This window comes from Danio rerio, chromosome 9 (genome assembly GCF_052040795.2).
Source record: "Danio rerio strain M-AB ecotype USA chromosome 9, GRCz13ab, whole genome shotgun sequence".
Taxonomy (NCBI): Eukaryota; Metazoa; Chordata; class Actinopteri; order Cypriniformes; family Danionidae; genus Danio; species Danio rerio.
In genome coordinates, this window is record NC_141029.1 from 38,115,001 (window position 1) to 38,142,971 (window position 27,971).

General features: G+C 34.6%; 1 protein-coding gene and 1 long non-coding RNA gene across 5 annotated transcripts in view; one reads left to right on the forward strand and one right to left on the reverse strand.

Moving 5' to 3' along the window:
• The window catches only part of lrp1bb (low density lipoprotein receptor-related protein 1Bb), a 631,192-nt gene that overhangs the window by 203,034 nt on the left and 400,187 nt on the right, over window positions 1-27,971 (forward strand). For 3 of the 4 annotated variants that reach the window (XM_087268160.1, XM_087268163.1, XM_087268161.1), the window contains one exon: window positions 5,736-5,858. The exons of the other annotated variant lie outside the window; for it this stretch is intronic. In XM_087268160.1, the coding sequence (XP_087124286.1) occupies window positions 5,736-5,858 (123 nt within the window). The remainder of the gene's footprint in view (window positions 1-5,735; window positions 5,859-27,971) is intronic. 4 annotated transcript variants of the gene reach the window in all.
• LOC147842417 (uncharacterized) lies at window positions 953-2,767 on the reverse strand. The gene is made up of 2 exons (XR_015499739.1): window positions 1,921-2,767; window positions 953-1,650 (listed from the first exon to the last, which is right to left on the reverse strand). It is a non-coding gene; the product is annotated as an uncharacterized LOC147842417 (long non-coding RNA).

The window sequence follows — 27,971 nt, forward strand, 5'->3', positions numbered from 1 at the left end:
CTGCCATTGAATTGAATCAGGCCAGATTACCAGCAGAGTTTCAGAGCCGCCGTGGCTCTAAAGAAAGTGAATCAATTGTAGAAGAACCCAGCCCTCGAACAATTTGCCAGATCCATTCTTCCCCATAGAACTAATCTTCAGTCACGCCAGTGAAAAATGCAGCGGTGGCCCTTATTGTAAGATGTGCAATAATACTTTGCGGATTTTCAAATTATGTGGAGTGAACTTGAGAAATCAGTTGTCTTGTAAAGAATTCCCATGTTGCGGCACCATTAACATAACAAAACACCATTTAAAATAGTACAGCAGTTCTTGTTGTTTGTTCAGTTATTTATATTATATTATACTATGCTCGCGACATGGTGGCTCAGTGGTAAGCACTATCGCTTTACATCAAGAAGGTTGCTTGTTCGAGACCCGACTGTGTCAGTTGGCATTTCTGTGTGGAGTTTGCATGTTCTCCCCATGTTGGCATGGGTTTCCTCCGGGTGCTCCAATTTCCCCCACAGTCCAAAGACATGCGGTATAGGTGAATTGGTTTGAATTGAATTGAAGGGCATCTGCTGCCTAAATAATATGCTGGATAAGTTGCGTTTCATTCCGCTGTGGCGACCCCTAATGAATTGAAGTGAAGTCAAAAAAAAAATGAATGAATGAATATACAGTGCTCTTCTTGAGTTCTCAAATGATCAAAATAACATCATGTATGTAACAAGCATGTTTAGCTGAGCACACAACATTGGTTTGGGTCTTAAAACCTTTTGTCATCTCTTTTTTTTCTTGTATGTTTAGGACTGGTCTTAAAAATGACAGTGTGAATGCTAAGTGAAGCAGGATTTTTTATTGGTTCCTATTATTTATATTTTTTATTAATAATTTAAATGTCTTGTTCCAATTACCAAATGCTCTAAAAGCAGAATATCCACTTTCAGAGTTCCACACACAGAGTGCGTGTGTTTGTGTTTGTGTGTGTGTTTGTGTGTGTGTGTGTGTGTGTGTGTGTGTGTGTGTGTGTGTGTGTGTGTGTGTGTGTGTGTGTGTGTGTGTGTGTGTGTGTGTGTGTGTGTGTGTGTGCGTGTGCTAAATCCTGGTGGAACGAAGTAGTGTTTTATTCACACACAAACCCCATTGATTTATGCAAATGTGACTTGAGAACTTAAAAAATCAAGCAAGCATGAATCTGAATGCACATTGTTCAATGAATGCACAATATGTCATCAAAAGGGTATTAATATAAAAAATTAAAATAATATCATCATTTACTCACTCTCATGATATTTCAGAGATGTTTGACTTAGTTTCTTTGTATGTGGAACTACATTGGGCCCTAAAAAATATTGAAGCCCTTTGATTTTGATTGTATAGGTAAAAAAAAAAAAAAAAGTCATGTGGTTGATAAAATAGTCATATATAGGGATGTCCAGATCTGAATACGTGATCGGAAATCGGGCCCGATCACGCGGTTTCAGACTCGATCAGAATGAGATGTTACCTCCCTATCAGGACTGGAATATATGTGTATATAAATATATATTCTCATTATTTATTAACACATCTATAGTTATGTGGTGGCACAGAGTTAGACCTCTTTCTTGACTTCACACAGAAACAACAACCCATGTGGCATGACATCACTTTGTTGCAGATAAGCTTTTGGTTAATTGGCAAAGTAGAGCATGGAAGCAGCTTGAAGTGGAAAGCACGAGTATGTTTGTGGTCTAGAGGTATTATAAAGTCGATGATGACAACATTCCCATTGCAAACTGTGAGGTATGTAAACTCGGGATTGCCTGCTGGGTATTTTAAGTTGAGGTGCTGTTTGTTTGTTTATATATATATATATATATATATATATATATATATATATATATATATATATATATATATATACACATATATATATAATATATATTTTTTTACTGTTGCATTAAAGTCCAAAAGTAAATAATTTATGTTATTTATTAATTGATTGTTCAAGCTACCTCATAGAAGTGCTCTGTTTGTTAACAGAGTTGTAGAATGTTAAAATAAGGTGAATTAAATAAAAAATAAAGAAACATCCTAGATCTGTTTCTTTGCTCTTTTTCTTATAATTTTTTTATGTATTGGATCAGGTTTCGGTAATGGTAGATACTTAAAATAAAATGACTCAAATAAATAAATAAATAAAATACTGGTTGGTACATCCCTAGTCATGTCATAGAGGTTTGAAACAACATAAAGTTAAATTTGGGTTTATGTTTGGCAGGTTTGGTTCCATTGACACAAACTTTGGTGTTATTTATCTGTTTATTTGCTGTAAAAAAGTGTGAACACTACAATACTAATTGCTAAAAACAAACTCTGATGCAGATCAACTGAAATATATGACCAAAACAAACCAAAGATATCCACACAAACAAAAAACAAGCCATTATATGACAAAATGTGATCATAAATGGAAAGAATCTTTATGTACTTCTGTTTTTTTTTTTTTCACATTATAAGCACAGTTTTTCCCAGTTATGTTCAGTAGAGATGTTGGAAATGCAATGCTTTCTAATACACTTTTGTTTGTGTGAGGTATTCCTTGCATTGTTTTGACAATTTACACAACTCTTAAGCCTTTTACATGAATGGTTTTGTTTTTAACAAAGTATTATGATAGAAATTGAATGTGAAAGTCAACCAAAATAACCAGCACAAGGTTGCACAACTTTTGCTGCTGAACTGAATTTCTGAAGCATTCATTTGCATGGCACTGAACTTGTGTTGTAGTATGTGTAGTAAAAAAAAAATCTGTCCACTATACAGTAGGTCATGGCCTAATTTTGTGGCCTTCGGCTTGAAAGACAGAGAGGGAGAGACTGGGAGCAAGATAAAACCGTTTGACATTTATAATTCTGTCCCTTGATAGTGAATTTGCTTGGCGGGGATCGTGTGTGAGTGGGGCAAAGCAAGGACAGAGAGCAGCGGTGCAGAGAATTATGGCTTGCATTACTGCCTCAACGTTTCAGAAGCATAATTGGAATTGGAGCATTTTGGATCATAATCATTTTGATATGTTTATAAATGACATAGTTTGCTTGAAATATGTGGCCCAGTTCTGGATGATTCCTGAAGGATTCTCACAGCTGCTTGATGGTTTTTATGAAGCCACTTTTTTCTTTTTCTTGTGAGCAATGTTGGGAGAATGGAATAATTATGTTATGAATTTTGCTTATAGAAGTAACATTGCCCCAAAAATAACATTCTGACATCATATACTTACCCTCAAATTGTTGAAACCCGCAAGACTTTGTTCATCTTTGAAACAAAAGTGATTTTTTTTTCTTAATCCGAAAGATTTCTGACCCTAAATTGAATGTTTCTTTATCCAAAATTCCAATATTGTCTTTTTCCAAAACTATATATATATATATATATATATATATATATATATATATATATATATATATATATATATATATATATATATAATTAAATCAAGCAGTTTACTTCAAGTATTTCAAAGAGAAAGCGTCACTTTTTTGATCAACATATTTTATCTGTTTAATCAGTCCTTCCAGGATTTAGCAAGTGTAATGCTTCTTTAATAAAATTATTTTGTTGTGCATTTTAAAAGCAAAAGACAAAATTTGAAGCAAAAGATTCCAAAAGTTTTGAGAAAACCGTTCTTCATATGTATACAGTATATATGTGTGTGTGGGTTTGTGGGTAAGAGCAGACATGTGAGTGTTCTTTCTAAATCCTAGAGGGACTGGGTCGTGTTTTATTCACACACAAATCCCATTGATTTATGCAATGTGGGATGTAAGAACTCAAGAAATCAAGCAAGCATGAATCTGAATGCAAATTGTTCTACGAATGCTAAATGTGTGATCAAATGTCTAAATTAAATCCATGTAATAGTGTTTGAATCTCTTAATAAGATTTTGATTCATTTGTTAAAATTCAAATACATTAATTTTGTATCTTTTTTGTGAACAACTTATGTCGAGTTTAGACTGCATGATTTTATCCCCGATTTTGGCTCGCCGACAGGTTTTGGGAAATCACTGACAAATGCCTGAAATCACAGGCAAATTGGTGAGTAACAATCACACAGTGTGATCTATCAAAGACACAATCTGAGAGAATCGCCGATGTGTGCGGAGTATCTGGAGCTGTCTGCAATTCAAAATCTTGCTGTGTTAATGTGATCTGATTAAAAATAACGTTGACGATCACCTATAGTCAATGAGAGAGGAGCATCTACTAGTGTGGGTATCTGCAGGCCAGCGGGAGGTTATGGAGAAGTTAAAAGCACTTATTTTTGGTCTATTTAGACCAGAGAAGTGATGGAAAAACAATTGTAAATTTGGCAGCAGCACTTGTGTCTGTTTGAGATGTCGTCTGAGCAATATTACAACTGCGTCAAAAAAGTCAAAAGTTACAAGTACATTTTCTACCATTAAAGGGTTCTTTTTCATTTTGTGGTTACTAACAAAATATATACTACATGACCTTGCGTTGTTTCCATGTCATTTCTCGCATGTGTTTGATTGTGGAATAGGGTTGGGTTGATAGATGATGTCATCGTCCATCGCCGATGGCCAATAGACATCACGATGCTGAGCCAGCATCACGATCCTCCGTCCCGCACCCATCACAGCAGCAACCCGTTCACGTAAAATACACACTTTAGGCCACGTTTACACTAATACATCTTAGTTTTAAAATAGAATTTTAGAACGAAACAATTGCAAACTGCTGTTTCACCTAGCATTTCTGAAACGTCTTCATTCCACTTTATAACACTGAAAATGAACATGACATGACATCACACACAAATTGTCATGGGGTTTAGCATATGCGCATGTCTAAGCTCCAGTCAGTCAGTCACTGCATGCTTTGAGCACAAAACCCCAGAGAGCAGTGCACGTTGGACAGTACATCACGGTTGTACCACTGGATCTGTTCAGCTTTTTTACCTATCAAGTTTGTTGATGCCATTATAACGAAACAGATCACTGTGCCTATTCATGCCAGAGTCTCTGGTAATTTATGTGAAACTTATCTTCATGATTTGGTTATGGGTAAAACAAAGCCATATGGGTCAGGTAGTTGAACCGGTATTTCATTACAAATTAATTGATTATTCATAAATAATTAATTCACCACAGTTAATGTTTGTGATGTTTTACATTAGACATTGTACGTTGACAAATTGGTCGTCAACGCCCAGCCCTATTGTGAGATGTAGTTTGTGGACTAAGACAACGTTGTTGTCGATTCAGTGTGAACCCCCTTGTCGCCGATTCATCCTACATTGCCAACACAGCAGCGACAAAAAGCTACCCCAGATAGTCATGCAGTGTGAAAACATCTATGACACGACTACTTTGAAAATCCTGCAGTCTGAACTCGACATTAGGAGCATCAAGGTTTTGGGTGAAGAGCCTTTCAATCAAGCATCAGATTTGCTTAAAAACAGTGCACATGTTAATTTGTGTTCTGATGATGAATGAATGGGTTTGGAATGCCACAAATGTGAGTAAATGATTACAGCGTGTTACTTCCTGCCTGGCCGTTCTGTAAAAAATAATTATCATTGCATTCATGTCACTACAATGAATCATTGTATGACTTCATGCATTTCAAATGCACATACTAATCATGATATTTATCAGACAATCATGCAATTGCAACATGTAATGCCTGTATTGCACCTCATCCCATGCTCCATCTCTGTCTCCACCCTCCTCTCCCATTAGAGCCCATTTTGTGTGACGTGGGAGAGTTTCTGTGTGGCGACCAGCTAACCTGTGTGTCCGACAACTGGCTCTGTGATGGGGAGCCAGACTGTCCAGATGGTTCTGATGAGGCTCTGGACAAATGTAAGTAACCATTATGTCAAACCACAATACTAACAACAGATCATTATTTGTAAACATCTACATTCCCATATCCTCATGCAAACACTTCATATTCTAGCAATACATTATTTCCAGACAATGTATTGTGTGACAGAACTTTCCCTGATCTGAGTTGAACTGTGCCCAATTGTTTGCATTGTTTTACAAATCTCAGTTATGTATTTGCTATTTTTTTATATGTAATTTTTTAGGATTATGTTTTGAGCATCTGATTTTTCCTTGGTGCTGATGTGCTTTCATTCTCTCTGTCTATTTTGCGGCAAGTTCAAGCGAGGGAGTATTTATTAAGCAATATTTTAATATAAGTTTGGTTCTATCCATGTTGTAACGAATCCTGTTAAATAATCTAGCCTAATTGTCAGCAAGCAACAGTGTTTATTAATACTAAAATAAGATTTTTAAAAAAAATATTAAATTGAGATAAGAAATATTGTTAGCAACACTTGTGACTGCTTTGTGAAATAACACTGGTTGTTGACATCACTGGATGAACGATTGTGAAGGAACGTGTAGTTTGGCACATTTGTTGCCCACGACTAGTCAAGATTTTATCAAGACAAAATCGCATAATCTGACATAGTGACTTTCGTAACAATAAAAATAATGTGATCTGACCGGTGCATAACACACATCAATTGTTTGTGGTATCAGTGAAAATTATGATACTAGTATTGGAATCGGAATAACATTACTCTTGTCCTCTTGTACATTTGTCCTTTAAGGATGACCAGCCTGTTTAAGTAATGACTCAGTACTAATAAATGAGTAAGTGACATTGTCAAGATGCAAAGATGAAAGATTTGGATGACCAGCTTCTCTTGTTATGTCTGAAAGACTCAGGGTTTGGCTTTCAAATAAAACCAATCATTGCCTAAACATTTAAAACTAGACATTTCTAATACTGTAAAAAAAAAAAGAAAGAAAATACTGGGCAAATCCTTTCATGTCTTCTCAATGCAAATTGATTAAGTGAATTTAATTGTTATTACATATTTAGGTGTACTGAACATAAAACAATTAGGTTGTCTCCAAAAACCTCAAAGATTGTGTCGATTAAGCTCATTTTTAAATAAGTAGTATGAGTTTTTAAATCCATATGCTATATTAAATAAAATAAAAATCAGCATTAACTTGCATATAACTTTGTTTCTTGTCTTGTTTAACCCAGATTGTACTTCACATCTGTACCCCGACATTTTAAGGAGATAAAACTGTCCTGGTTTTAATCTATAATAATATTTGTGAAAAGATTGATTGGTTTATGTTAAAACTATGTGCTCAATTGCTTGGTGTAGATGCAAGACGTTTCTAGAAGAGCTTAATTTATTACAGATTCCAGGCACAGTGGGTCAACTATTCTCACCACCAGTATTCTATTATCATTTAGATTAATCATGTTCGCTCTGTTTTATTTATAATGCCTTAGAATGGATTTTGAGAGTATTTATCATGGGAATTTTGAGGAGCTCATTACCATAGATTATGCATTGATAGGAAGTGCATTTCAATCAGCTTTTGCTACAAAATGTACAGAGGAAATGATTGTGTTTGTAAGCCAAAACCGACTACCATCACGTGAGTGTATTAACAACATGGGCACGGATCATTTTATTCATGTGTTTGTGCACATAGCACTAGTTACTGTGTTGCATGTGATTATGTGCGTTAAGATCAGTCAGTAGTCTGTGCTGCTTCTTTTTTTCTTTTAGTTTTTACATTTATTTTTTAAATTGCCATCTATGTATTTAGAAAAGCTCAGCCATGCACATCTAACAAAGATGGAAAGATGCACAGACTGTATGTGATGAAGAAGAAGGAAAATGAACGTCAGTGTTTAGACAAAAGTATTGCTGGCAAAATTAGGCGTAGCTTAGCATGCGGACATTGGTTCATTTAATTTAATTTTACTTTATTATATATCATTTTATTGTTTTTTCTTTTTGTTTAATTTAATTTTAATTTAAGTTTTAATTTAAGTTTTACATTAAATTAAAGTACATTTTTTATTTACTTTTTTACTTTATTTTAATAAAATTTTTGTGTACATTTTATATATATATATATATATATATATATATATATATATATATATATATATATATATATATATATATATATATATATATATATATATATATATATATATATATATATATATATATATATATATACACATACATATACATATACATATACATTCATTGTCTTGTCGGCTTAGTCCCTTTATTATTCCGGGGTCGCCACAGCAGAGTGAACCGCCAACTTATCCAGCAAGTTTTTACGCAGCGGATGCCTTTCCAGCCGCAAACCATCTCTGGGAAACATCCACACACACATTCACACACACACTCATACACTACGGATAATTTAGCCTACCCAATTCACCTGTACCGCATGTCTTTGGACTGTGGGGGAAACCAGAGCACCTGGAGGAAACCCACGCGAACGCAGGGAAAGCATGCAAACTCCACACAGAATCGCCAACTGAGCCGAGGCTCGAACCAGCGACCCAGCGACCTTTTTGCTGTGAGGCCACAACACTACCTACTGCGCCACTGCTTCGCCCATATATATATATATATATATATATATATATATATATATATATATATATATATATATATATATATATATATATATATATATATATATATATATATATATATATATATTATTATAATTATTATTATTATTATTATTATTTAAAGTCCTATATTTATGTGGTCTTATGTCCTGGACACTCATTTTTAATTAAAATTGATAGCCGACATTTAGATTTATAATGCATTCATTTAATCTCAATTCTCTTTCTCCTTGACCAGAGGTTAGCTTCACAAAAAAAAAAGTGGTAAAGCTTACCCCACTCTCTGTCATAACTGCTTTAATTTATCCTCGTCGTTTTTTAGGCAAGGACACTTCATTAATTTTGACTCTTCATAGAAAAGTCATTCATAGACATGCAGTAGATCTTCTTCATTGATTAATACTCAGACCAGTCTTCAAATTAACTGAAAATCTGAAGCATCTTATATTGCTCTAATTGGCAAGCACATATCAAAACAATGTATTGCATTGTTCTGTGTTGCTTTTTCATATTTCTCAACTTTAATTAGTTTGAGAGCAACTAAGCGGCTGTCTTGTTCTCATGTAATGATACACAGTATTCAGTCTGTTGATGCTTTCCATGCATATGCATATCACCTGTTGCTAGATATTATTATGATCAACTGCTAATCCTCTTAGTTTTGTAATTAGATTCATCTCTAGTGATTTAGTGTCTGAGTCTTTTCTGTTACATGATACAGTACTAAAGGGTTAGGTCACTCAAAAGTGAAACTCATATACTCTCCTTTGACTTTCTTATGTTGGACACAAAAGAAAATGCTTTGAAATCTGGAAACCTCTAACCATTGACTTTTTTTCTAATTTAGATCTGTGGTTACAGATTTTCAGCTCTCTATAAAATATATTATTTCTGTGATCCACAGAAGAAAGAATCTCATAAAGATTTAGAACCACTTGAGTAAATAGTGAGTGAATTGAATTTTTTGGGTGAACTGTCCCTCATCTGAATGCTGTGTTTGAATATGCGTGGCAGATTTTAGAATCAGAAGTAAATACCCACTTCTCTGCTTGGCTGACAGTTTTGCATATTAAAATCTAATTAAAATTAAAGTCCCTTTAAGGCAAGTTGCATCACTCGATGGTCATCTTTAAAACACCTCTCTGCCAGTATGCTTGGGCATTCTGTTTAAGGAATTTGGAAATTGTTGGCTTTTAGTAAAGTGAGTTTACCTGTGTGTACATGTAAAGACAGCCTCCAAAATCCAAAATTTAAGTGTTTCTTTAGTTGCACCTTATCAGTTTGTGTCTGTAAATTTTTAAATAAATATTTTTGAAGGGCAGATTTCTTTCGAATGAATCTTTTTTCCTCCTGATCTCAGCCATAACTCTGTAACTCAGCAGCACTAAGAGCAAACTACACACTTCAATTCACACTTACATTCTAAAGGTTTTTACAGAAGGATGTATTCATTCATAATTTGCAAGCAACACTTTAGATATAACTTTTTCTAGTACAAAAACTACAAACATTTATTTTCTTCAGGCTGTATTTGCAATTTTCTGAATTATAGAGGGATAAAAAGAGGTTCTCAGAATTTCCTCTGAAAAAAAGTTCACTCTAATTCAGGGGTGGACAATTTATTTTTCCAAGGGGCCACATTAGACAGTGGTGGTTTTAGAGTGCCAGACCAATACAGTTAATTTGTTTTAAATAAATAATTTAGTAAAGTTTAAAAAAGAATCAGTTTTACACCAAAAGTATGTTAAAGACCAGCATTAAAATATCAACTTCATATACAGTTGAAGTCAGAATTATTAGCCCCCCTTTAATAGTTTTATTTTATTTATTAATTAATTATATATATATTTTATTTATTTATTTATTTATTTATTTTTATTTTTTTTCCCAAATAATGTTTAACAGAGCAAGGGAATTCTCACAGTATGTCTGATAATATTTTTGTCTTCTGGAGAAAGTCTTGTTTGTTTTATTTCGACTAGAATAAAAACAGACTTCAATTTTTTTTTTTTAAACCACTTTAAGGTTAAAATTATTAGCCCCTTTAAGCTATATATTTTTGATAGTCTACAGAACAAACCATCATTTATATAATAACTTCCCTAATTACCCTAACCTGCCTAGTTAACCTAATTAACCTAGTTAAGCCTTTAAATGTCACTTTAAGCTGTATAGAAGTGTACAGTCTTGTAAAATATCTAGCAAAATATTAATTACTGTCACCATGGCATAGATAAAATAAATCAGTTATTAAAAATGAGTAATTAAAACTCTTATGTTTAGAAATTGTTGTTTGGGTTGTTTGTTTGATGGATTCACCTTAATTATATATATAATTATATAATTATATATATATATGTATGTAAGGATCATCACTGAGAGAGGATCTGGATTTGTTAAACCATTAATTTGAGATAATTAGTCTACCTTTATTACTGTGTAATGCCATACAAAATGTGAGGCTACCTGGTTGGTTCCTGCCTCATGACTTGTGGTTTGCTTGTGGCACTGTTTACATTTTTTCAACTCACGGCGACTGGAAAACGTGAGCATATCATAGCGCATGTGCTTCCCTTCGTATTTGTGTGCTGAACCCATGCATTGCCTTTTGAAATAATGAAACTGAGCTCGCTAAAAAAGACACTATATGAAAAAGTCCCCTGTTGTTGACTCACAATATCAGACCTATTCATTGCAAGGCCCTGTTTGTGGTTGAATTGATATGGAATAAACATCTCATGGGCGTCATGGGAGCACAGTAGGTAGGACGATCGCCTTACAGCAAGAAGGTCGGTGGTTTGAGCCCCAGCTGGGTCAATTGGCATTTCTGTGTGGAGTTTACATGTTCTCCCCATGATATCGTGGCGCTCCGGTTTCCTCCACCATCCAAAGCATGCGCTATAGGTGAATTAAATAAGCTAAATTGGTCATAGTGCATGAGTGTGAATGCAAGAGTGTATGGGTATGTATATGTAAATTTATGCAAATTAGCTTGTTTATTTAATTAATTAATGCATATATTTTAGAAAATTTTATAAAAAGGTTTGCATTTCTTAATGTAATCATTACTAGATAAATATGGTGAAACTAGTTAATTTTTGACCCTATTCACCTGTAGTTTCTTGCCTTAATTAGTTTGAGAACAACTCAAACGGCTGTCTATGATACGTCTCCAGACATATTATTATGCTCAACTCATAATCCTCTTAGCTTTATATAATAAGATTCACCTGAAGTGTTTTCGGTATCTGAGCCGGGGCTGTTACCTGATATTAAGTCCTCAGTTTTCATCCTAGTTATTGCTTCTGCTGTTCTCGTTTTCTAGACTGTGTGTGTACAGTGTTTCTGCTGTTGGCACCACAGAGAAATGTAATCACCACATTCACTGGGCCTCCAGGGAAGGGCAGCTGCACATTTTCACTGCCACATGGCCAGTGGAGGCTGGATTTGCTGCCCGTTCAGCCTTCCTGCGGGACCAGGCCGACGTCTTGGGTTATCGGGGGAGCTGGGAGTCATCCCACTTTCCTCTAATGAAGAAAAACATGTTGTGTTGACAATCCTGGAGCTTTCCAAGCATAACATGTTTCATCTTGTATTGGTCAGTGGAGCATGAGGCGAATGTGAGGTGATTTTTTTGGCTGGTTAAGGCTGATGTCACAGTTGTTTCAGATGCCAACATCAAACAACAATCGGTGCGAACAACAAAGGATAAGGTGTGTGTTTTTGAAAGCGATAATATGTTATTTTGTGTTAAATAATGACCTAAATTGTGATGTCTATTCAATAGCCTTAAGTAAGGGATAATTTAAATGCCACATGATGCAATAAACATAAACAAAAAATGGATAACACTTTAGTTTAACAAACCATTAAATAACACTACTAGCTTAAAAAACTACCAATTAGCTGTTTGTTAATAGTTAGAAAGGTAGTAGTTGGGTTTAGGTATTGGGTAGGACTAGCTATATGGTGTAAAACAAGACTCAGCAGTGTGTGTGTGTGAGGGTGTCTGTCTGTCTGTCTGTCTGTCTGTCTGTCTGTCTGTCTGTCTGTCTGTCTGTCTGTCTGTCTGTCTGTCTGTGTGTGTGTGTGTGTGTGTGTGTGTGTGTGTGTGTGTGTGTGTGTGTGTGTGTGTGTGTGTGTGTGTGTGTGTGTGTGTGTGTGAGAGGTTAATATAAAGTCCATGTAATCAGTTCATGATGAGTTATCAGCTGTGTGTGTATCAGAGGAAAATAGGAACTGTTGTGTGTGAGGTGCATGATGTTATTTGTAGTCCAGTTCAGTGACAGATCTGTAGTTGTCCAGCAATCTGCAAGGATTAGATTTCTGGTGATCATGAAAGTCTGTATGTCTCAGGGAGACTTATGTTATAAGTGTTTATACAACACCATACAGTGCAAAAAAGTTAAATACCCTGACCCCTTTTATAGTAATTAGTTACTTATAATTTGATTGTGGGTTGAGTCATCTTTACATAAATCATTATAATATTGATGTCTGTGATGTGACAACTTCAGAGACTGTAGTGGACACCCTTATTTTGTAAAAGATTAAGTTTTGCATTATGTGTGATATGACTTAACAGTAATCATAAATGAGTATTTTTCAATTCAAATAAGCAGAGGATTGGGCCTAGAAATAGTATAATACCTTAATTCCATATCATCACAGAAGTATCAAGCAGATTCTTGATAAACTCAGTTAGGAAGATGTTTTTTAGATCTTGAATGCAGTGATATGGGTCATTTCAGTGCTCTTCAGGCTGTTCTCTGCGCTCCTGCCTTTTGTCTTGAGCGCAATGTTCTTTATCAGGAAACACAAAGACATGCTTTAGTGACAAATTGCTCTACTCTCTCTCCCTCTCTGTTTTTTCTCCCCTTGAAGTTTGAATTGAGCAGAGAGAGTGAGAGAGATTGATTTTTGTTTTGTTCTCATTTTTGTTCTGGGTGAAGCATTAACTCACAACACTCAGAAGGCGATGCAGGCGGCGAGCCACGAGGCGGGCACATGATGTTCATGTTTTTGAAGAGATGACAGCTGTTTGCTTTAGACATCTGTCAAGTTAATTGTACATTACTTGGCCTTAAACCCTGCTTTGATCAGCTGTAGTTTATAGTACCTGAGTTAAACTTTAGCAACGAGTTCTATGGGAAGTTGTTTTCACTAAGGACATGATAAAAACATTTTTTTTAAATATTTATTTTATTTTATTTTATACCTAAAACAAAATCAAAATGCAAATATGTGGATATTTATATTTACAAAAAAAGTAAAGATTAAACTAAATATATATTGTCCCATATACATTAATTTTGACGGGTAAGTAACTAGTAACTTTTTTTCCCCTGGTCTTTCAGCACAAATATAAATATATATGACGTTATAAAAAGTTAGAAGAAGTCTAGTTGTCTGAAAGTAAAGAGAGACTGCTTAAGTTAACTTCATAAAACATTATTATTATTATTATTGTTATTCTCAGTGATTGAGACTGTCGCCAGCTAGAAGGTTGATGGTTCAAGACCCGGCTGGGCCAGTTGACTTGTGTGTGGAGTTTGCATGTTCTTCCCGTAGTTATGTGGGTGAATTGAATAAACTAAAGTGGGCGAAGTGTGAATGTAAGAGTGTTCGGGTTTTTTCAATACTGGGTTGTGACTAGAAGGGCATTCGCTATGTAAAACAAATGCTGGATAATTTAGGCACTACGCAAAAAGAAAATTTATGAATTATTATTATTATTATTATATAAAAATGCTAGTATGTGTGTACATACAATCAAGCCCAAAATTATTTATACCCCTGGCAAATTCAGACTTAAAATTGCTTTTATTCAAGCAGAATTGTTTTCCCCGAAAGACAATAAGATGAAGTACAAGTGGCATCATTGTGTAAAAAAAAAAAAAGATATGTATTCAATATATCATATTTTATTTACATTTGAATAAAAACTTGAAGTCAGGATTTGCCAAGTTTGAATAAGTGATGTTTAGTTTATTTCAAATTATGTTAAAATAGCAATTGCTGACAATTAATTAGCCCTATGATCTGTAACCGTTTTTAATGTCATCATATTATTTATGTTTTAAAGATACACTACTGGTCAAAAATTTGGAATCAGTTTTTATTTTCCATTATTTTTTTTAAAGAAAATTATACTGCTCATCAAGGTGGCATTTATTAAATCCTAAAAAAAAAAAAAAAAAAAAAAAAAAAAAAAAAATATATATATATATATATATATATATATATATATATATATATATATATATATATATATATATATATATATATATATATATATTATTTATTTACATTTTAAACGACTTCTTGTCATTACATACTTATTGCATGTAGTTGTATGTAGTTTATATTAGTATGTATTATTATTATTATTAACATTATTATTATTATTATTATTATTATTATTATTATTATTATTATTATTAGAATGATTTCTGAAGAATCATGTGCCTCTGAAGACTGGAGTAATGAAAATTAATATTTTAAATCACTGGCCTAAATGATTAAATTAAATGATAAACTACTTTTGAACAGTTATTTTATAGTGCAATAACATTTCACAATTTTACAACTATATACTATATATTTGAGGAAGTAAATGAAGCCTTGGTCAGTATGAAAATTTTTTTAAAATTCTGCTGAAGCCAGTAGTGTACATCAGTAATGACTGTTTAAATGGCCATGCATTTAATGACATGCAAAGACCATACATTGTAACAAAATATATGCATAATTTCATATCATATAATATTCATGTATATTTTTTATGCTGTTATTCAGTTACAATATTAGGTTTTGTGCAAGTGGTGCTTGTCCTTTCCATCCGACTGAGGATCTTGAACATTTTGACCCATAGCTGAAGAAAATATCTCGCAATAATATGAAGTCCCCCTGGGGCTGCACAGAATTAAGGAGTGGTCTTGCCTAAAATAGCTTGTGGTCTCTTACCATCTAAAACGCATAGAAATGCATATGGATTTTATGAGCACTATACTCTCAGGGCGGTTTCCTATGGCCTTCTCATACAGAAATAAATGGAAAGTAAATGTGCCCATTCCCCAGGAGAACTGACACCTGCAGAAAGGAGGTTTGAGAGGTAATGTAGCATAGCATCTTGTTATTGAGCTGAGGGACAGGCATTCAGCATTATGCAATATTTACCTCAACGTCCGCCTCTGAGCGCAGACTGAAATGCTAGTAAAATAGACTGAGCGGGGGACATTTATGAGATCATCAGGTGACATTTAACATGATTAACATCTTTTGAGCTTTGCAGTTTATGAGGGCACATACAGTTCATTTAGGAGGAGAAAATGCACCAGAAAGCTTTGCATTACAAAATAGATTTATTGAAGTATACTCTTTCTAAATGAGAACAATTGATTAGCGCTTGATTTATTTTAGCAGAAAGTGGTGTGCAATTGTTTGAGGCAAATTTGCCTTCTAGAAGTGAGCAGAATGCTGTTTAAAGGGGTAGTTCACTGCAAAATGTTAATTACACTGTTGATTACTCCTCTTGTCGGTCAGGGAATGCTTTTTTCTTAGTACAACGCATACACATATATTTCATTAAAGATGTGCACGTAGACATCACTTATATGCTTTATAACTGCAGGTTAACTATGTTTATTTAAAATAACTAACTCTTAAAAGCTGTGTTACTAGTAAATTATTTAAAGTTATCAGGAACTAATAAAAATAGGGGTGTCAAAATTAATTGTTTCTTCGGTAACCGCAATGCAGATGGGTACAATTTGATATCGGTTCAGTAATAATCATAACTGGTTATTACATACTGATGTAATTTATCTCCTATGCGTGATGTCACTGTAGAACACTATGGCGAAGGAGACGAGGGCGAGTAAATAAACCGCTCCTGCTGCTTAAAAGGTAGATAATTATGCACAATTCAACTGCTTGTTAATTTGCTGGAAAGTCTTTCGCTGACACTAAAGAAGGAACAGCACACGAGCCGCTATTTCTCTACTTGGGAGAGATGCTGTAAAAATCCATCTCTGCCTCTCTCTCTCTCACACACACTTTAAACATTTGACCCGCTGCGCTGGACTGTTTGTGAGGTAACTTTCCCACTTCTATTGGCTGTTAAAGTGATACTTGTGGATCTGGACACCAGCGTGCCTGAGTTGTGAATTATTTTTTTTTTCCATTGTGTCTATTACGGATTATCTGTGATAACAGTGTATTATGCACATAGACTGTAACCACGGCTATTCTTCTCATGTGACTCATCGGTGAACAGCGCTTTCATTTCTTAAGCCAAGCGCAGCCCTTTCTGTTGAGCGGGTGAAGACGATGACTAATCATAGGGATGTAAGACAGCGCTCAGAAAGCAAGCCAGATAGTATTTACATTAGTTTATTTCCTATAAAAGCTCGTGTTGTCTTCTGTACATGTATTGGAGTTTTGTTTGATACATTCAAAAATATTGTTTTCTTTGAGCAGGTAAAATTAAAGGTACAGTTTATGTATCTTACTGCTTGTATTAAAGGGCAATATTGTATTACAAATAATATAATATAAATTATTAATAACATAAATATTAATATATTTATAGATTTTAATGTACCAAGATATTGAATTGAGCCGAATTGATGGCATGATAATCGCAACCGAACCAAACAGTGAGACCAGTGTAGGTTCACACTCCTAAATAAAAGTATGTTAAATTACCTTAAGTTTTTCAAATTTGATTGTAATGCAAGATTGTGCACCTTTTGTAAAGTTGTTGTGAAACAATAATTACTGTGAAAAGTGCTATACAAATAAACTTGAATTGAATAAAGAATATTTTTAGATGGAGCCATAGTCTTTGGTGGATTAAAACAACCAAGTAAATAGCTGCCAGGATTTTGAGAGTCCAAAAAATATACACATGCATAAGAAAATGATTACATGTGGTGCTCGACAATACATTGAGGTCTTACTGTATAAAGTGAAACTATTGGTCGGTGTTAGAAATGATTTACATTATTATTTTTAATCCCCAGCCTTTGCAAATGATCCTGAGCATGTTCATGACAGTCTGGAACTTCTTGTCTTATGAGAATGTATATGTGGGCGGAAGCTCATAAGTAAACTGAGTCTGCTGTTTGTTTTTAATGCAGATAGAGGATGCACATTGTATTGTTCATTAAAATGTTACTTTCTTTTGCTTATCCTGGATTGATGTAAAAAGTGCTTTCTTATGCACAATCTCTATCAAACAATTGACTTTTCACAAATTTGCTATATGTCATAAACAGTGTAATACATTGATATGGATTGATTGATCAAATCACAATGAGATGTATGAATGTTTTCGAGTAAATATCAATGCCTAATCAAATGTGCTTTTATTTTGAAATATCAGTCTACTTTCATTAGTAGCATCAGCAATAGAGTTGTAGCAACAGAAAATTACACAACTCTGTCTGCTGTCTGAGTCAGAAGCAATTGTGTATATAAAGGGATTTCAAGCAAGGAAGTACACCAAAAAAATGTTAACTGTCCTCAAGTGTCCTCAAATTAAGAACCTCAATTGGTTCTAAACTGAGTTTCTTTCTTTTGTTAAACACAAAACAAGATATTCTGAAGAGTGATGAAAAAAGAAGCCATTGCCATTCAAAGTAGAAACGAGAAATGCTACGGATGATGGATGATTTTCAATATTATTTAGTGTATCTTCCTTTTTGTTGAACAGAAGAATGAAATTCAAATCGGTTTTGAACAACTGGAGGATGAGTAAATGATGACCATCATATCTAAATCTAAATACATAAACAGTCTAAATATATCAGTCTAAATACATAAAAAGGCCTAAATACCATCTATATACATGACTGAATGACAAAACTCATGTCATTTGTGAAGGTCGCCAGTGACAACTAAAATACTCTGGACATCTGATAAAAAAGTAAAATTTTTATTCATTTTGTTTTGTATTTTGTTGTAGTTTTTAAATAATAATAATAATAATAATAATAATAATAATAATAATAATAATAAAGGCTACGCAGTGGCATAGTAGGTAGTGCTGTCGCCTCACAGCAAGAAGGTCACTGGTTCGAGCCTTGGTTCATTCCACTGTGGTTACCCCAGATTAATAAAGGGACTAAGCCAAAAAGAAAATGAATGAATGAATGAATGAATGAATAATAATAATAATGATACTAATAATAATAATAATAATAATAATTCCTTACATTTATATAGCTCTTTTCTGGACATTCAAAGTGCTTTACATATTTTTTAGGGGAATCTTCTCATCCACTTGAATGTCACAACGGCAGTCATATGTGTGCAACCACTCACTTAGTGGTAAAGAGGGGACAGAGTAATGAAGATAATGAAGAGAACAGTGGGCAAATTTGGCCTTTTTTGCAGGACATCCTGGGATTTTTAATGACCACAGAGATTCAGGACCTCAGTTTAACATCTCATATGAAAGACACTGCTCACTGAGCAGGATAGAGTCCCCATCAATATACTGGGGTGTTAACCCACGCAGACCGCAGTTTGAGCCCCCTGCTGGTTTCACTAGCACCACTTCCGGCAGCAACTTTGCTTTCCCATGTAGTCTTCTATCTAGGGACTGACCAGGCGCAGTCCATCTTAGCTTCAGTGGGCGACCATGTGAAATTTGCAGAGAGTAAGCTGCTGGTTGTTTTCTACATCCAGAGAGCCACAATTGTGCTCAACTAATGTGCATCACACATTATCTTGATTTTTCGATTGATTGATTGATTGATTGATTGATTGATTGATTGATTGATTGATTGATTGATTGATTGTATTTTTGAGGTAATGAATATTTTATTGGTTGCGTAAAATGATACCTTGTATATAATATACCACTGAATTGAGTCTTAATTATTATTATTATTATTATTATTATTATTATTTATTATTATTATTATTATTATTATTATTTTTTTTTTTATTTTTTTTTTTAACACTCAAAGTGCTGGTAGCCATTTAGTTTAAATATTGGAAAACACAGTGGTTTCATTCAAAAATATTCTGTTGTGTTTTGCAGTAAAAAAAATAATAACAAATAAACACCTACCATCAAGGTCTGATAGAGTAATTATCACACAAGTAAATATGTTAATAAATTAACAACCAATGCTATATTTTTATGTGACTAAGTTCAGAAGTTCTATATTTCTGTTGTCTTATACATTAGCAACAATTTGAAAGGAATAGAAAATGTTAATTTTTTTTAAATATTTTTTTTTTTCAAAAAAATGTATTATTTATTTCATTTATTTGATATAAAATGTAAATTCTTCGTGTACTTTGACAACATTGTTATATCACCCCACAATAGTGCATTAAGCAACCCATATTTTTGTGTTAATATGCACTATTGCATCTGTGCAGTTTGGCTAATTTTGAAACACCAGTTCCAGTTTCAAAACCAAATCCGTTTCTTAAAAATCATGACAAATTGCCCACAGGGAGCGGAAATCCAGAAGCCAAAAAGTAATGTGTTTCTTACCAGGGCTTGAATATAGTTAAATTGGCAAGTGCTTAATCAGATTAAACGTGATTAAAGAGTAAAATGGTTTTTCATCACCTTATTGTGGCCATCAAAATATATTAAAGATGTTCAGTGTGTATAGCATATATATCATAACTCCAGACATCCAGGGGGGTTTGGCATGTAAGCAGGGAGCTTTGGAGATGATCCTTTTAATTTAGTGGGAGCCTCTGTGCTGCGAGAGCCAAGCTGATTCACTTCCTGTGGATGATGCCATCTGCTTGAGGGCAGCAAACAAACAGACAGACCAAACAAAGGAAAAGCTTTCTTCGCTGCCTGTGCGTGAAGCATGCAGAGTTGGGTGCAGCTTAAATAAGGTTGGGACTTGATTTTATTTTGCAAATTGAGAGGTAGTCAGATGTGAACATTTCGCCCAGTGTGTGTGTGTTTTGGCTCACAAAGTCACAGCTGGGTTGTATGTGCTCTGTAGTGTATTGCTGTAATTGTTTTAATGTTCTGAGCAACATTTTGAAAGTACACTGTGATTTATGTATTTTACTGGGCCACAACTAGAAATATGTGCTGGACAAAATTTTAATCCCGCTCCTGCCCACTCCCGCCAGGTTTTAGTCCCAACCTTACACTTATATTTAGGATGTGTTGTCCCGCTGTCCGACCCGCCCTGTTTTCTACCGCTAAGACCATTCCTGCGGGATGTGTTCACGAACACCCAGAAGCCACCTAGCTACATGATTCCAGACAGACAGCCCATTACAAGGTGTTTGTATAAACATAGACACACAGCACCAAGCAAGCGACACACAGCATCACACTTTGGCCCAATCCCAATCCTATTTTTGTATCCCTACCCCTTCCCCTTAGCCCCTCACAACTGAGGGTTAAGGGGGAGGGCTTTAAAATTTACCCGTAAGAATTGGGACATCACTACATCACCTGCACACATCATCATATGTCTTCGCAATCTCTTTGTTTGTTATTTTTTGGTATTTATCTTCAGGAAAGCACTGAAGCCATGTATTATGTTATCATAACAATCTAATGTGGCAAAAAGATCAGAACTGTACTGTGCATTTACACAGTGGCCATATTCATTAATGTAAACACACCAAAAACAGTATTAACATTATAGCAGACACTGTAAACAGCTCATTGACAGCCACTAGACTTTTCTGACAGGGTATTCCAGTCTCATCGAGTGTTAGAATGTTGTGGGACTGCTGTACAGAAGGTATTATTAGGGATTATAGATAGCGATTAGATCGCAAAATTTAGCTGTTTTCATTTTAACGTTTTTTTTTTTTTATCTATAAAGCATGACGGTAAAACACGAACACGGTTATGAATATATTAAAACGTGTTTGTTTGTTGTAAAAATTCGTAATAATGAAAAATAATGCTAATTAGTGGATCTCCTTACTTCCGGGTGCAGCTGGAGCTAGTGTATTCTGTGAAATTTTTCCTACCCCTTGGTTTCGTGTGTGGTCCTAATAATAGTGACATAATAGTGTGATCTGTCTGTTGTAGCACAGTGCTCATTAAGTAAAGGCACAGCTAAACGTGTTTTACTCGCTTACTCAACTCTTACTTGATCCTAATGATCTGAGTGATCTGTTATGTTTGTGTTCAGTGAGCATATCTGTAATGTATTGGGGTCGTATTGATCTGTAGACAAGTAAGAATACTTTAAATGTATTTTAAATGTAACTAAGAGCTGGTGTAAAGACCTGAAGACAGGGTGATGTGCTCTGATTTTCTAGTTCTGGTCAGAATCTTGGCAGCAGTGTTCTGGATGAGCTGCAACTGTCTGTCTTTTGGGAAGGCCAGTGAGAAGGCTGTTACAGTAATCCACTCTGCTGGTGATAAAAGCATGGGCACATTTGTTTTTCACCGGAAACAAAGCATCTAATTCTTGCTATGTCTTGAGATGATAGTATGGGGATTTTGGTACTGCATTGGGAAGTGGTTGGATTACACTTAGCAGTGTAAAGTTAATTGAATACAAATGCTTTAAATGCCATTAAAAAACATTTCAATGTATACTTAAACATGTATATATTGCCTAAAATGATATTTAATACTTTAATCCAGCCATATTGCAAAGTGTGGTCTATTTATTTAGTATTTTAATTTATTTACTTTGTTACTTGGTTAATTGGTTGTTGCACTTTTTTGTTGCACCTGTACTGTACCAACTTTCTAATTAGTGTAAACTAGTTAGTGTATTATTAGCCTATTAAATGGATAGTTCAACTCCCCTCCCCCCCCCCCCCCCAAAAAAAAAAAAAAAAAAAAACGTACATGTATTCACCATTTACTCACCCTCAAGTGGATTCATATCTGTATGTTTTTTTTTTTTCCATCGAACACAAAGTAAGTTATTTTGACATTGTAAGAAACATGTAACCATTGACTTCCATAGTAAGAAAAGAAAAACTAATTCTATACAGGTCAATAGTTTCCAACACTTTTATAAACAAATGACTTTGTGTTAAACAGACAAAATTTAAATCTGTTTGTGACAATTAAAGGGAGATTAAATAATGACAACTTTTAGTTTTGTGTGAACTATCGTTTTAACTTACAGTAGGGCACTCAAAAATGAAAATTGTGTCATTTACTTAGTCTTTACTTGTTTCAAATCTTTCTTTCTCCTGTTGAACACAAAAGAAGATATTTTATAGAATGCTGGAAACATATAACTAATAACTTCTGTAGTATTTGTATAGTTTTCCTTAGTCTGTAAGTCAATAGTTACAGGTTTTAAGCTTTCTTCAGAATATCTTGGTTTGTGTTCAACAGAAGAAAGAAACCCATAACGATTTTGAACCACTTGACGCTATGTAAATAGTGAGTAAACTATCCCTCTAAGTTTAGTAAAATAAGCTGACTTGCCCTTGCAAATTAGTGGTCAGTTGTTTATTGGATGAACTCCAGATTAATGTTTTAGCAGAAATTGAGCAAACAGCTGTAGAATTCTAAAGCTGTGGATTTCTAAAGTTGCTGTTTCTTGATATCTAAAGTTAATTTGAGAGTTCAGCTCTGCCAACAGCACATTCTCAGTTAAAAGCTTGCTTGGAGATACCCCAGAGTCTCCTGGTCTTTCTATAAAGTCTACAAATCAGCAGTAAGGTTATTAATCAACACAATGTCTAAAGACATTAAAGTGCTACCGTTGGCTAAAAGTCAGGTTAAAAAGCTTTTCATTTGAATTCTCAAACTTATAAATAGTAATACAGGCTGTCCTTTTAGTTTATTCACTCATCTCTGCTCAAATGCAAACAATTTAAAATCTACATCCGTTCTGGTTACCTTGAGTTTATAAAGATTTTGTCATACAATATTTTGCAATGCACAATATTTCTTGGCAGATATTGTGCTTCCGTAGTTAGAGATTTATTTTTTTTCACTTGACAGATCTTTGACTTTCACTGTCGTCTTCTCTCTTTCACTCCTCCGCTTCTTTTGTTAGGGACAAAATCACTAGCTTGTCACCAGCAGCCTTGTGAAAAGAACATATTTTAACACCTTGACAGTTTCGCTGTCTTGATACCTCTGGATGACATCAAACTACTAAAGCCTACATTAGCCCCCTGCTGTTGTTGAAGAGAACTCTGTTGGTTTACGCTAAGCTTAGAGGCAGGAGAGCAAACAGATGGTTTTCATTCAGTGGAGAAATTGTCTACTGTGAGGCACAAAAGCACGGGGGACCTTCACCTTCCGCAATAATGATGAAACTAACACCTCGGCTTTGTGAATAATTTGTGTGTGTGTTACATGCTGGCTGCGTAAAACCCTTTCAGATAGGGATGCTCGGTTAAACAAGTGAGAATGCCTAGAAAGTAAGTCAAGGCGTATTGTATGATCATATTAGACTTGTTTCAAACAGTTTGTCATGAATAGGACATTTTCTACACGCTGTCGTCTTTGCCAACACTATTGAATGCGCTCGCTATGTTAATCAGGCTCTCTTTGTCACCATATTTAATTGTCTGGTCTACAATTGATATTTGTTAGTGCTCTCATACATAACATTTACATATTTCTACATTTGTTTACCGTAGATACTAAATTCTGTATGCAAGCAAACCTACAATTACAGCCCAGTTAGACTATTACTGCATTTTTTATTTGGTTTAAGGTTGAGTTTTTAATGAAATATATACTGCATCCATACACTCAGTGGCCACTTTATTAGGTACACCTTACTAGTACCAGGTTGGACCCCCTTTTGCCTTCAAAACTGCTTTAATCCTTTGATGCATAGATTTAATAAGCATTTCTTATTCCTCAGAGATTTTGGTCCATATTGACATGATAGCATCACTCAGTTAATGCAGATTTGTCTGCTGCACATCTATGATGTAAATCTCCCGTTCCACCACATCCCAAAGGTGCTCTATTGGACTGAGATCTGGTGACTGTGATGGCCATTTGAGTACAGTGAACTCATGGTCATGTTTAAGAGACCCGTCTGAGATGATTCACGCTTTATGACATAGTGTGTTATCCTGCTGGAAGTAGCCATCAGAAGATGGGTACGCTGTGGTTATAAAGTCATAGACATGGTCAGCAACAGTACTCGGATTGGCTGTAGGGTTGGCATGATGCTCAATTGGTATTATGGGCCCAAAGTGTGCCAAGAAAATATTCCCTACACCTATACACCACTAGCACCAGCCTGAAATGTTGATACAAGGCAGGATGGATCCATACTTTCATGTTGTTAATGCCGAATTCTGACCCTACCATAACATTTGCAGCAGAAATCGAGACTCATCAGATCAGGCAACGTTTTATCAATGTTCTATTGTTCAGTTTTATTGAGCCTGTACAAACTGTAGCCTCAGTTTCCTGTTTTTAGCTGACAGGATTGGTAATCTATGTGGTCTTCTGCTGTTGTAGCCCATCCGCCTCGTGGTTTAACGTGTTGTGCATTCAGAGATGCTCTTCTGCATATCTTGGTTGTAATGAGTGGTTGTTTGAGTTACTGTTGCCTTTCTATCAGCTGGAACCAGTCTGGCCATTCTCCTCTGACCTCTGGCATCAACAATGTATTTGCACCTGCAGAATTGTGCTTACTGGATATTTTGTCTGATCATTTTCTCTTACAGACATTTCTCTGTAAACCCTAGAGATGGTTGTGTGGAAAAATCCTAGTATATCCGCAATTTCTGAAATAGTCAGACCAGCTTTCCTCCCCTATTTTATTTGCCTATTTTTAGTTTAAAATAATACAGCATTTTTCTAACAGTAAGATTTGTGTTATTCACAACATGATAGTATAAGTTTTTTTATATGGTGTTATTGATCATTGTACTGTAAATATTCTTAATATTACTATTAAAGTACAATATTGCATGGTTGTATATTTTTGTGCAGCTTTTTGGTTTTTTTGTATAATATAAAAAAAAAAAAAAAATGACCCTATTGAAAAATCACATGACATAAACGTGATCAAACACAGCCATTATGTATTTAAGCAAAAAAATAAGAAGGAAAATCCATTGGTGACAAACATTTACAGTAAGACACCCTATTATTAGGAACTCTTGACTTTGTATTCTATGTCTTTATTAGTCAGAATTTTGGCCCACTCTTCTTTAGACTGTTGCTCCGTTTTATTGATGTCTGTGGGCCTCTGTTTCTGCATAGCCCTTGTCTCTGTATTTCAGTCAGCTTGAGCTCTTGACTTTGACTGGACTATTGAAGATCTCTTTTGTTTTTTAACTGTATTCTTTAAGATTTGCTGGTGTGTTTTGGATCATTGTCTTGTTGAATGACTCAATTTTGACCAAGCTGTATCTGTCAGATTGATGGCCTCACATTTGGCTCTTGAAGACTTTGGTATACAGAGGAGTTCATAGTGGCCTTGATGACTGTTAATGTGTTAACAGTAGAGACTTTCTACTGCAATCCTTCAAAACATACCATACATGTCCCGTCTTTTTAAAATTGTACTTTCATGAACTTTATTATTTATGACCCTGGATGAAAAGAACAGTCTTATGTTACTTTCATATGTTTTATTTTTTCATAATTAAAGATGATTATTTTATGCCAAACAGGAATATAAAGATCAAATTTCATGAATGTATTTAGTAAATGTCCTACTCTGCATATATGAAAACCTAATTTATAAGAATTATTCAAATATTTTAAATTAATTTTTCTTTATATTTATATGTATATTTTAAAATCTGATTCCAGATTTTCAAATATCTCAGCCAAACATGATCCTTAACCAACCATATATTTTGATACAATGGGAAGGTCATTTATGTAATTTATAAATCTAAAAAAATAAAAAATAAAAATGAAAGAAAATAAAAAAAAGACTAGTGTAACTGGTTTCATGATCCAAGGCCACATGTACTGTAACTAGAACTGAACCCTGTACAGTCTGCGGTGAAGTTCATGGTTGTCTGCTATTTGAGTGTTTTATGGTCAGATCTTGGATGAATTTGCTGGATGGTTCAATCCTGGAATATTATTGTGTGTTTTGAATGTTTTCCACTTGTGAATAAACTTCCTCACTGGGGAATGATGGACCTCAGGCTGTTTGGAAATGGCTATATTTTCCCTCCCAAATTGATTCAATAGGGTGTCTACACTTTTTGCATGACTATAGTCGGCTACTGATGTTTTTTTCTGTTGTTCTTTTTATTGAAAGTTTTATCTAACATATTTGTTTCTTTGTGATGTTCTTGGTTTAGTTGTAGTTCACTGCAGCAAAATGATGTCTGCGAAGTTGTTGCAAGTAATTTATATGGGTTGAATTAAAACTTGAAGTATTAAAAATTGAGTAATGTTCAACTTAATTTGTTTGATTAAATTCAACTTAAATAAATTGTTTACATCCACTTAACTTGAATACATGTTATAAATGCAAGAAATCATCTTTGAATCATTTTGAATAATTTTTTTTTCAGTGTGTAGACTATTGTTTTAAATAAAAAAAAAAATGCTTTAACCTTTCATTGAAGTGCTTGTGGACACACTGGGTGATGTTTTTAGCATGTCAGTGTTTGCGAATAGATTACATTAAAAATATCACAAGTAATCTTGAAAAACTATACATCAGTATGAAGCTACAACACTCAAGCAGCCATTGTAGCTAGTTGCTTTCAGTGGGAAGCTTATAAAGAATGCATTTGCGTAAGTTGTACAGAACATGCCTTTTAGATATGGAGTAGATACTTATCATCATAATAACAAGACACACACACATCATTGGTGTACGTCACAGTTTCCTTTGTAAGGTAAAAGTCCTCAGAACAACATCCCATAGAGTACATATAGTCCAATGACACAATAGTGTTGAATTCATTCATACATTCATTCATTCATTTTCTGTTTGGCTTAGTCCCTTTATTAATCTGGGGTCACCACAGCGGAATGAACTGCCAACTTATCCAGCATATGTTTTACGCAGCAGATGCCCTTACAGCTGCAACCTATCTCTGGGAAACATCCATACACTCTCATTCACTCTTATACACTACGCACAATTAACCCTACCCAATTTGTACCGTATGTCTTTAGACTGTGGGGGAAACCAAAGCACCAGGAGGAAACCCATGCGACCGTGGGGAGAACATGCAAACTCCACACAGAAACGCCAACTGACCCAGCCGAGGCTCGAACCAGGCCTTCTTGCTGTAAGGCGACAACACTACCTACTGCGCCACCGCATTGCCTAGTGTTAAATTATGGAAGGTTATTCATTTGTTTATGTCCCCATTTCCTCCGGAGATTGTTGATGATGTTACCTGTGTGTGAAAATGATGTCTTCGCACCACCCTCTGGTCAGCCATTTGTTTCTTTAATATATAGCAAACTTAATGATCAGACTGCAAAGCCAAACTTATCTTAAATCGTGAACTAACAGATTTAGACTTATCAATTGACTGGGACAGGGTGTGATCTAGTCTAATCTTAACTTCTAAAAAATTGCTCATCATCCTATTCA